At 38.7% G+C, this 12,074-nt stretch overlaps 1 protein-coding gene across 6 annotated transcripts in view; it reads left to right on the top strand.

Annotated features, from left to right (window-relative positions):
* mypn (myopalladin) overlaps positions 1-12,074 on the top strand; it is a 294,291-nt gene that overhangs the window by 179,319 nt on the left and 102,898 nt on the right. For 5 of the 6 annotated variants that reach the window (XR_009507421.1, XM_059947325.1, XM_059947327.1 and 2 more), the window contains one exon: positions 4,898-4,921. The exons of the other annotated variant lie outside the window; for it this stretch is intronic. Coding sequence is in view for 4 of the 5 variants with exons in the window: in XM_059947325.1 (XP_059803308.1) it covers positions 4,898-4,921 (24 nt within the window). In the remaining variant the exon portion in view is untranslated. The remainder of the gene's footprint in view (positions 1-4,897; positions 4,922-12,074) is intronic. 6 annotated transcript variants of the gene reach the window in all.

The raw sequence follows: 12,074 nt of genomic DNA, 5'->3' as shown, positions 1-12,074 counted from the left end.
GTAAAAATTGAAATAAAATCCTTAGAAAGAGGTGACATAGAAGATATAGAATCCTTGTGGGTAGAGTTAAGAAGCTGCAAGGATAAAAGGACATTGATGGGAGTTACATACAGGCCCTTCAACAGTGGGATTTTAATTTCAACACAAAATAGAAAAGGCATGTAATAAGGGCAATGTTACGATAGTGATGAGGGATTTCTAATATGCAGGTAGATTGGGAAAATCAGGTTGGTGCTGAATCCCAAGAAAGGGAATTTGTAGAATACCTATGGCTTTTTAGAGTAGCTTGTGGTTGAGCCCACTAGGGGAATGGTAATTCTGAATTGGGTGTTGTGTAATGAACCAGATTTGATCAGCGATCTGAAGGTAAAGGAATCCTATGGAGCTAGTAATCATAATATGATAGAATTCACCCTGCAGTCTGAGGGAGAAGATAAAGTCAGATGTATCAGATGTATCACCAGATTAAAGGGAGTTACAGAAGCATGCCAAAGTTGAATGAAAGGGGACACTAGCAGGAATGACAGCAAAACAGCAATGGCTGGAGTTTCTGTGGGCAATTCGGAAGGCGCAGAATAGATACAGTCCACTGATGAAGAATTATTTTAAGGAGAAGATGAAACTGACAAAGGAAGTTAAAAACAATATAAAAGCAAAAGAGAGGGCATATAATATAGCAAAAATTAGTGGGAAGTTAAAGGGTAAGGAAGCTTTTCAAAAGCAACAGAAGGCAACTAAAAAGATAGCCATAAGGATAGTATACAAAGATAAGTGGAGGGGCAGGTAGTTTTGAGGAATTATGGAGTCTGCAGAATGACTGGACAGATGAGGAGAATGGGCAAAGAAGTTTATGGTTATGCACTTTGGTAGAAGAAATAAAGGCATAGACTTTTAAAAGGGGAGAAAATTTAAAAAGTCAGTTGTATAAAGGGACTTGAGTCCTTGTGCAGGATTCCTGAAAGGCTGACTCACAGGCTGAGTTGGTGGCAAGGAAGGCAAATGGAATGTTAGCATTCATTTCATGAGGACTAGAATGTAAGAGCAAGGATGTGACTTTGCGGCTTTATAAGTCACTGGTCAGAACAGATGGAGTATTGAAAGCAGTTTTGGTCACCTTAACTAAGAAAAGAAGATGCCTTGGCAGTGGAGAGGGTCCAGAGGAGGTTCACAAGAATAATTCCTGCAATGAAAGGGTTTTCGTATGAAGAGCGTTTGATAGCTCTGTGCCTGTACTCATTTGAGTTTAGAAGAATGAGGGGGCACCTCATTGAAACCTATCAAATATTGAAAAGCCTACATAGAGTGGATGTGGAGAGGATGTTCCCCATAGTGGTGAGTCTTGGACCAAAGGGAACAGCCTTGTGCAGGATAGAGGGATGTTCATTTAGAACAGAGATGAGGAGGAATTTTTTAGCTGGAGTGCAATGAATTTGTGGATTTCATTGCCACAATGGCTGTGGAGGCCAAGTCATTGAGAATATTTAAAGCAGAAGTTAATAGGTTTTTGGTTTGTCAGGGTGTTAGAGGTTATGGCGATATCGCCAAATGGCCAAATTCATTTCATGAGGACCCTGCCATTTCATCATGGCTGATCCATTTTCCCCCTCAGCCCCAATCTACTGCCTTCTCCCCACATCCCTTCATGCCCTGACTTAATATATACCCAATGACTTTGCCTCCACAGCCACCTGTGATAATGAATTCTATAGATTCTCCACTCTCTAGCTTAAGAAATTACTCATCTCTGTTCTAAATTGATGCCCTTTTCTGCTGAGGTTGTGTTCTCTGGTCCTAGACTCTCCCACCATAGGAAATGTAGGAATTTGGCCATAATAATTTCCATATGACATTTTCCTGTCATACCTGGTGATCTTTTACATCATTCACCATGCCACCAGCCTTTGTATTGTCTAGCAAACTTACTAACCTACCCAACCATTTCATCTAAATCATTTCAAGTATCACAAACCACAGAATTCCAGTACGGATACCTGCTGCACATTGATCATTATCCTCTGTCTTCTATGGGCAAACCAATTCCTAATCCAGAAAGTTGTGTCACAGTGGATCCCATGCATCTCAGTCATTTGGATGAGCATTCCATATGGAACCTTGTCAAACGTCTTACTAAAATCCATGGAAACAACATCAGGCCCTACCTTTATCATTCACCTCCCTGAAAAACTTAAGTTGGCCATTCAAGTCTTACTGAACACCAAGTCAAGCTGATGATCTTTAATTAATCCATTGTTCTCCAAATCCTCCCTAAGAATCCTCTCTTAACAACTTTCCGACCATCAGCATGAATCCTACCAGTACCGGGATGATCCCTATTCCCCCTTCTTAAAGAAAAAACAACATAGTTACTCACCAGTCCTCTGGGTCCTCTCTTCTAACTAGAGGTGACAAAGATCTTCGTCAAGGCACTTGCACTTCCATCTCTTGGCTCTCTCATAAACCTGTGGTGTATCCCATCAGACTCTGGGGTCTTCTCCACCTTCACGTTCTTCAAGAGATCCAAATTACCTCTTCCTTAATTTCAAACACCTAGCATATTAGCACATTTCACAAAGAGCCCACTATCCTATATTTCCTTCATCTTGGTAAATATGAACACAAAATATTTTTAAAATATTAAATATTAAATATTCGGTTCTTTCCCTCTCAATCAAGTCTCTGTAATTGTCACATTATAGTTCCATATACTGATCAGTTCTGAGGTCACCTTCCTTATTCCTAATACTCTTAGCATTAACATAAACACACTTCCCATCTTGCCTCTTACCTTGTCTCTGCCCGTCCTTCCTTATAAACTTACTGGTCATGACATTTACCTTCCTCTCTGTTTCTCCACTTACTGATCTGGCGCTTTGAATTTCAGATTTATCATACTGATAATCCTCCTTTTTGGCTCAGAAAAGAGTTGATTGAAGTAGTCAGAAGAAACCAACAGAAAATACAGGGCTCATGTTTTATCATTTATGTTTCAATATATTAATGACATATTATTGGATTTACTACCATGCAGTTTAATATGCCACACCTTATAGTGTAGTTCTTTTACCATATTACACCCTAGACCTAGACTGGGCTATAAGTTTGAATCTTTCCCTTAATTTCACTGAGCAAATATCACCTCCTACTCACTGATGCAGGTGTGCCAAAAATTCTTTGGTGAAGCTTTAATCACTGACAGCAAAGGTCATCTATCAGTACAAGGATGGAAGATTTCTCATGCCTGGCACTGCAATAAATGAGTGATTTCACCAGCAAAGGCTTTCAGTGAGCAGGCAGTTGAAATCTGGCTTCTTGTGCTTTGTTCAGGCAACCTTCTGACGGGAAAAGAAGGTAAATGTTTACTTAATGATGGGAGTATGGTCCAAGAGCAGATTTCCAGTGTAAATGTTGGGAAATTTTATCAATGTCCTGCTTCACCAGTGTAATAAAATATGGGCTTTCAAATTATGGCCGATTGATGCCAGAAACTCCAGGGCATTTAATGGAGTAAAAAGGCTGGCATTTACCTATAGAACCTGGGCTATTCCTCCTTTTTAAATAGCTTTCCTAGTGTGATAACCTAATAAAAGGACATTCAACCTGTCTATGCTACGTTTTAAAATATTAAACACCACAGGAAGAACCACAAGAAGGTTTGGTTGTTGCTAACATTTATTTGACCAAATTATTTTTAACAACTATGCAGTTGAAACAAATAGATATTCAATTAATCTCATGCTCCTCCTCTCTCCCTAAAGCCTGGGAAAAGAATTCATGTCCACTATGTTGATAGTGTATTGCACTAATGTTTTGTATTCATAGTCTGTCATGATCTTAAATAGTGTTACCTCATTTACTCTCCAGTAAATTAAGCAAATTTCTGATCTATTGAGTCTTAATCTTACAAAATTTCTACAGTATCTTAATACCATCTGTCAACTGAGACACCCTAGTCTTCCAGAACTAAAGGCTTTCATTCCTGTCATTCCCCTTTGCACCCTGGCTAAATCCATGACATCCTAATATGTTCATATCACCTGATCTGAGTAAGCATCTTAAGGATCAATGGCCTAAAACTCAGCATAAAAAGTTTTAAAACATTATCCTTTGATCATCTATCAACATAGATTGGATTCAAAGAGCCTTTCAAAAATACAAAAAAAATCCTACTGCTTTAAACATGTGACAAAAATAGAGGGGAGATCAGGGATACAGATAATATACGAGCTGATTCCAACGCTTGGGATTCATTATGCTCATGTATATGAATGAGCACAGTACCAAACAAAATATATCATATGTCTCACAGTTTTAATGATTTCAAGGACCTCTATGAATATCCCAGTAAGTTACACTTTTATTTGGAAATTCAATCTTTATGACAAAGAACAGGTCAAAAGTAAGAGGCAGTTGCAATGAAAATACAAGAGAATATTAAGAGTATATCAGGAACTTTTATATTAATCACCGTCAGGTAACCAACCTCAAATTTTTGAATTCTACAATAAGCAGAAATCCCCAGATGAACTGAGGCTGTGGCTGTTTGCTATAATTAGATTTGCTTCTTTAAAAGGGAATGATTGCTTGCAGAATTGTAACATTGTGCAGTATAGCTACTAAAAGAAAACTCAGCTGACGTGAACAATCCCAAAAGAGGCTTACTTGGCAATGATTCTAAATATTTTGAAGTATGTAACTTCACAGGAGTTAAATACTTTTAGTTTTCTAACATTAAAACTATTCACCAATCTTGAACAGATTCAAATGAATTTTATTTGCAATATGTATGTTTTATTCTCTAAGTAACCACTTTTTAAATGCTTACCATTTTTTAAAAAAGATAGTTGTCCTAATGGACTTTTACTTTTTGTCCTTTCCTGTTTGCTTTTTATTGATGTAGAGCCAAGATCAATGAGCGATTCAGGTGAGTGTTTGGATATTTTGCAATTTATGGGATTTTCATGGAGTGCATATTTAGGTAAAATTAGCAAGAATTGTAGTAATTTACAGTTTATTTAAGGGAAGAAGATATCAATGATCCTTCTGTACTTTTTCTGTAAATTCATTTGTACAATATGGAGAAACTAAAAGCAAATGTAGCAAAATCGCAATCTTAAAAGTTGACTGAAACTGTAGAAAGATTCTAATACCATCTACAATGTCATTATGACTTTCCAAAAGCTTAACTATGAGATTAGTACTATTGTGTACTACACTTACAGAGTAATTACAGCCTGAATATGAACTCAAGGCCCTGGTTAACAATTTGGTGAGACTCCCAACATTACTGGCTTTATTCAAACATTTTTCAGACCAGAAGAAATCAAAATGTGGAGAGGCATTTCCATACTGAATTCCATGGCCACAGGTCTCACGGTGCTTCACAGATAATGGCACAGTAACTTTGGACATGTGATCACTTTTCTAATACAGCAAATATATGCACAACAGTGTGAAAATAACCAGATAATTCACTTGCATGATGTCAGTTGAAGGAAAAATATTGATCACAACACTTCTTGCACTTTAATTTACAGATTATTATTGGGGGTATTGAGTTGGATATTGACACCTTACCTATCAGAGGGCCTGAGTGGGTCTTGGACTGGTCATTGGAGAAAGGGTCCCCAGGGTAGGTGAGAGAGCCATTAGAGGGTTGTGTTCATCAAGCTATCTGAGAGTTGTGCTGGAACAGATTAGGAGAAGAGATCAGTTGGAGAGGATATGAAAATGTAAGTATGAGAGTTACCTTAATGTGTGAGTCTGGAGCAGCAAAAATCCAATTTTTCTCTGTATGATCATCCAAATGAACCATGTATGGATAATGTAACTTTAAGCATATCTGGTATGTAAATTACTTTAGACATTAGGTTGCTCTAGCAGACAAGGTGAAGGAGACTCCCAAAGGCTTCTACAGGTATATTAAGAGCAAAAGGATAGTAAGGGATAGAATCGGTCCTCTTGAAGATCAGCATGGTCATCTATGCATTGAGCTGAATGAGATATGGGGAAGTCTCTAAAAATAAATTGGAAAGTTATTGGCCAGTGAAGCTAACATCAGTAGTAGGTAAGTTATTGGAAGGTATTCTAAGAATTGAATTGAATTGAATTGACATTATTTCTTACATGCTTCGTATACATGAGGAGTAAAAGTCTTTATGTTATGTCTCTGTCTAAATGTGCAATGTGCAATTTATAGTAATTTATAATAAGTAGTATGTTCAATAGGACAGTCAATATAATATAGAATCCAATTTTATCAACATGAATTAATCAGTTTGATGGTCTGGTGGAAGAAGCTGTCCTGGCTTTTATGCAGTGGTACCGTTTCCTGGATGGTAGCAGCTGGAACAGTTTGTAGTTGGGGTGACTCGGGTCCCTAATGATCCTTCAGGCCCATTTTACACACCTTTCTTTGTAAATGTCTAGTAGAAAGTTCACATCTACAGATACACTGGGCTGACCGCACCACTCTCTGCAGAGTCCTGCGATTAAGGGAAGTACAATATCCATACCAGGCAGTGATGCAGCAAGTCTGGGTGCTCTCAATTGTGCTCCTGTAGAAATTTCTTAGGATATGGGGGCCCATACCAAACTTCTTCAACCATCTGAGGTGAAAGAGGCACTGTTGTGCCTTTTTCACCACACAGCCAATATATACAAACCACATGAGATCCTCGGTGATGTGTATACTGAGGAACTTGAAGCTGTTCACCCTCTCAATCCCAGATCCACTGATGTCAGTAGGGGTTAGCTTGTCTTCATTCCTCCTGTAGTCCACAACCAGCTCCTTTGTTTTTGTGACATTGAGGAAGAGGTTGTTTTCTTAACACCACTGTGTCAGTGTAGTGACTTCTTCAGGCTGCCTCATTATTATTTGAGATTAGGCCAATTAGCGTAGTATCAGCAGCAAATTTAATTAGCAGATTGGAGCTGTGTGTGGCGACACAGTCATGGGTATACAGAGAGTAAAGGAAGGGGCTTAGGACACAGCCCTAAGGGGCACCTATGACCTGTGTTGAGGGTCAGAGGGGTAGAGGTGAAGGAGCCCACTCTTACCTGCTGACAATCTGACTAGAAACCAGATATATAAATACTTGGATAGACAAGAACTGATTAGGGTTAGTCAATATGACTTTGTGTGTGGTAGGTTATGTCGAACCAATGTTAGAGTTTTACAGGGAAGTTACCAAGAAAGTTGATGAAGGCATGGCAGTGGGTGTGATTTACATGGACTTTAACAAGGCCTTTGATAACGTCCCACATGGAAGGTTGGTCAAGAAGGTTCATCACTTGGCATTCAGGATAAGGTAGTAAATTGAATGATGACTTTGCAGAAGTCGGAGAGAGGCCTCTCTAACTGGAGGCCTATGACTAGTGATGTGCCATGGGGATTGGTGCTGGGTCCATTGTTGTTTGTCATCCATATTAAACTGGATTAGCAAATTTGCAGGTGACACCAAGATTCGAGGTGCAGTGGACAGCGGGGAAGGCTACCACATCTTGAAGAGGGAACTGGACCAGCTGGAAAAATGGGCTGAAAAATTGCAGATAGAATTTAAAGCAGACAAGTGTGAGTTGTTGCACTTTGTGAGAACAAACCATGGTAAGAGTTGCACGGTGAACAGTAAGGCACTGAAGAATGTGGTAGAACAGAGGGATCTTGGAATACAGATACATAATTCTGTGAAATTGGTGTCCAAGTTAGATAGGGTTGTAAAGACAGCTTTTGTCACATTGTCCTTCTTAAATCAAAGTATTGAGTACAGGAGTTAGAATATTATCTTGAAGCTGCATAAGACAGTGAGGCCTAATTTGGAGTATTGTGTCCAGTTCTGTTCACCTACTTACAGGAAGGATATCAATGAGATTGAAAGTGTGCAAAGAATATTTACAAGGATGTTGCCAGAACTTGAGGACCTGAGTTATAGGAAAAGGTTAAATAGGTTAGGGTTTTATTCCCTAGAGCATAAGAGAATGAGGGGAGGTTTGGTAGAGGTATACAGAATTATGAGAGGCATAGATAGGGTAGATGCAAGCAGGCTTTTCCCACTGAGGTTAGGTGAGACGACAATTAGAGATCATGGGTTAAGGATGAAAGATAAAATATTTAAGGGGAATATGAGGGGGAATTTCTTCACTCTGAGGGTGATGAGAATGTGGAACAAGCTGCCAGTGGAAGTAGTGAAAGCAGCTTCAGTTTCAATAGTTAAGAAAAAGTTGGATAAGCACATTGATGGGAGGGGTATGGAGGGCTATGGTCTGGGTACAGGTTGATGGGACTAGTTAGTTATGACTAGATGGGCTGAAGGGCCTGTTTCTGTGCTGTGTAGTACTCTATGACTCTGACTCAATGATGTAAGACCAGGACGAACTTCATTGAAATCCCAACATAACATGCAATGAATCAGAAGTTTTTAATTACTTGATGTTAAAATAACTGGCAATGTGTGTTCAAATGTCTCTGCCCATAAGTAAAGTTTAATGGCAATAGTACGTGACTAACATGGCCAATTGAAAAAAAACTAGGGATTGGCAAGTGCATATGCTAAGCTGTCAATATTTTTGTGGATTTCTTCTTATGGACTCTTAACCTCTTTTTCCTGCCAAACCCAATGGCCTATGGAGTTCAAATCCTCACATAATTTCTCTTGTATTACTATGACATTTCTCCTGGATGGCTCATTACAGTAACAAAACTGTTAATCTTGAATGTGTTCAGAACCTTATATTCAATTTTTAAAAACAAATTCAATTGCACATGTCAAATCTCAATTTTCCAGTTGTCCACAATACACAGGTTTTGCGATTAAAGATTATTTCTGTGTTTTCACTTCATTGGACCATTTTATGAAATGCAAGCTGTGAATGTATAGGCTCTAGGGGCACTTGCTTTTGGCATGAACATTGCACACTAAATGCATTATGAATTTCCTTGTCACGATCTTACAAATAACCAGATGTTCTGTCTCATCGTACCACAATTGAGAAGTGTCATAAGTGGCTTAGGTTAAGCTGTTCAGTTTGTTTGCTTGTCTGGATTTCAGCTCTGTTGTGCCTTGAAGACCTGTCTTTCCAAAGATGGTTTGTAATATTTCATTACTTAGCTGATTAAGGCCTCTGTAGAATATTGAAACAACTAGTGATGAATAACTCTGAACCTCCGTAGATGCCAATGAGGAATATAACTTTCTTGAATTAGTTTTATTTTCAATGTTCCTATAGTTACTTTAATTAAGTATTCAGATTCCATGTAGCTGGTTTATAATCTCTATAACAAAAATGCAAAAGGCCTTATGTCTAATTATAATATAACTGTCATGAATCCCGTGACAAGTTGAAAAGGACCAGCAGAAATGCAACACACCTGGAGTCTGGTTTACTATAAATTAAGACTATATTTATTACTACTACGAACTAATATCATTAAAACCAGATAATACGATACAGGTTATAAACTATTATATATATATCTGTAAATGTGTGTGTGGATACAAAGATAATAGTCCCAGAGGTAGATATCAGTCTTATGGTGTCAGGTAAGTTTAAGCAGTTCAGTTCACTTTGTGTTGCGTCGAGTTGAATTGATGGAGAGAGAGAGAGTTAATTGAGTTGTTGTTTAAGTCAGCAGCTTTAGTTGTTCTTGCTTCTGAAGTCTTTAGAGTCACTTTGTGTGAACCCCACACAGACACAGATGGACAGAGCCCCTTCTAGGGAACAGTCTACTAACCCACGGCACGGGTTCACCACCAGCAGATCCCTACATGCAAGCTCTTAACCGCACTGGTAATCACAGGTCGAAATTAATCGGTCCATGGCCTCCAACCCCGTGGTGGTCTTAAACTCCACCACTGGTTTCTCGGGTAGCTTCCGCACTTCTCCCATGTCGTGTCTCCTCTGCCATTATCAGACCAAAAGCCACAACTTTTCATAATCCATTTGAAATTCCAGCTGTCCATTAGCTCAACCGCTCTGAGCTGTTACCATGGTGACTTCCCAGCTCGTGTCTCAGCTGGTGCCGTACTCTCTCTCTCTCTCAAGGTCACAATTAAAAGTGTTATCAACACCAAGTCAGAGTCCCCTCTCTCTTTTAATTGCCTCCTTGTTCATTAGACTGCTGGATTTTCTAGCAGTTTCTCACCTGCGTGACATAACCATATAATATGATTTCTAGACTCAGGTGTGGCATTCTGTAGTCACAAATAATTTGGGACATCTTCTATGTCCTGGAAGGCATTTATAATACATAATTACAAAGAGCAGGGGTCCCAGAACAGATCTCTGTGGAACACTACTGATCATTCACCTCTAGGCACAATCGATCTACAACCACCCCAAAACCTGAAAGAAAGAGTCTTGCTGTAAGACTCCATGGATCCTTTGGATCCATCTGAGCTGGATCCAGCATTGGTGTTAATGTCTCATCACAGTATTACACTGGATCACTTAGATGAGATTATTTGGAAATGTGTAACCCAGTAGGTTTTAACATAAGAACATAAAAACATAAGAGATAGGAGCAGGAGTAGGCCAATCGGCCCTTCAAGCCTGCTCTGCCATTCAACAAGATCATGGCTGATCCAATCTTAACTCTAGTTTTCACCGAATCCCACAAGGCAACAGTGCCAACCAACAGGGCACCATGCCGCCCATTTTATTTTAAATTATTCATCCCGCCCAAACCCATGTGATCACCCGGGGGGAAAAAAAACGATTTGCCAATTGAGGAGAAAAAGTCTGGAAAATTCCTCTCTGACCCATCCAGGCTATCCAGGCTATTTTGCATGTTTGAAAATGGATTTAAACTTAAAAATATTCAACAGAAATACTCCAGCTTGACAATTTCCTTATTTAATTTCCTTGAGTAGAATTAGGCTCTATAGATTGTCAATAACACAAGCAAGTTGTTATACTAGAACAATAATTAATTTCTAAATTTTACTTTGGAACTGCGTGTTTTCCGGTTTCCTGAAATTTCCCAGTAAAAACAAGAGAAAAATGATTAAGGTTTATGAAAATACTGCAATATGTACTCAATAATAGACACAAGAGACTATGTACTTAGACATTGGAAATCTAGAGCAACCCATACAAAATGCTGAAGGAACTCAGCCCGTCAGGCAGCATTATGGAAATGAATGAACAGTTAATGTTTCGGGCCAAGACCCTTCATCGTGACCTGTGTGTGTTACAATAGTTACTCAAAGGAGTTTCTTTATGACCCATTAGTTTGTTCAGTTTGTTTTCTGAAATATTTATAGGGTTTTTTTTGTTAGACACAAGTTCATAAATATATCTGGCAGATATTGAAATATTTTTTGCCAGATCTCTGTACTGGGTATATGAAAAAAGAAATAGGTTTGTAAGTCAGGTTACTACCAACATGTACAAGAAGAATGCCATGTTCAACTGTATTTGTTTCTGAATTGCAGATGTTTCAGCTCTGTCAAGAAACAGAACTGTTCCTGGAGATTTTCCATTTGTTTTTTTTTATATAGCAGTCAAGTCATATACATATCCAGACTCTTCATGCGTACTTTATTGGAGGGAATAAAGGATGTCCTTTTAAACCAGTCCTGATATAGGGTCTCAAACCAAAGCATTGATCTTTTATCCCCTCTGCACTGATGCTGCTTGACCCACAGAGTTCTTCCAGCAGTTGATTTTGCTCTCATTTCCAAAACCTGCCATCTCTTGTGTCTCTTTTCATAAAATCAAACATCAGACCAATCTATTTAAGGAATCAACAAGCCAAAGGAATATTAAATACATTCTTCAGAAGCAGGTATCCTTCATAAACAGCTATGATAGGCCCAAACTTAAATTCTGGTGAAGTTAAGGGAAAAAACTGGCAGGATAGAAATGTGAAGACATTTAAATCGCTGGGCTATGATGTGCATTTTGTGAGCAGGAATTTAGCAGTCCTCCCAACTGGTTACAATCTTCCCATCCAAAGTGGTTGTGGTGTGTTCCTTGCTATCACAATGTTACAATGAGGTAAGAACATGCAAAGTAACAATGTGCAGAGCGTGCATAATGTCTGAACAATTGTGTTATGCCCTGTGTTATTGCTATGT

This window comes from Hypanus sabinus, chromosome 22 (genome assembly GCF_030144855.1).
Source record: "Hypanus sabinus isolate sHypSab1 chromosome 22, sHypSab1.hap1, whole genome shotgun sequence".
Classification (NCBI taxonomy): domain Eukaryota; kingdom Metazoa; phylum Chordata; class Chondrichthyes; order Myliobatiformes; family Dasyatidae; genus Hypanus; species Hypanus sabinus.
The sequence above is the reverse complement of the archived record's forward strand: the minus strand, read 5'-3'. Positions and strand labels throughout refer to the sequence as shown.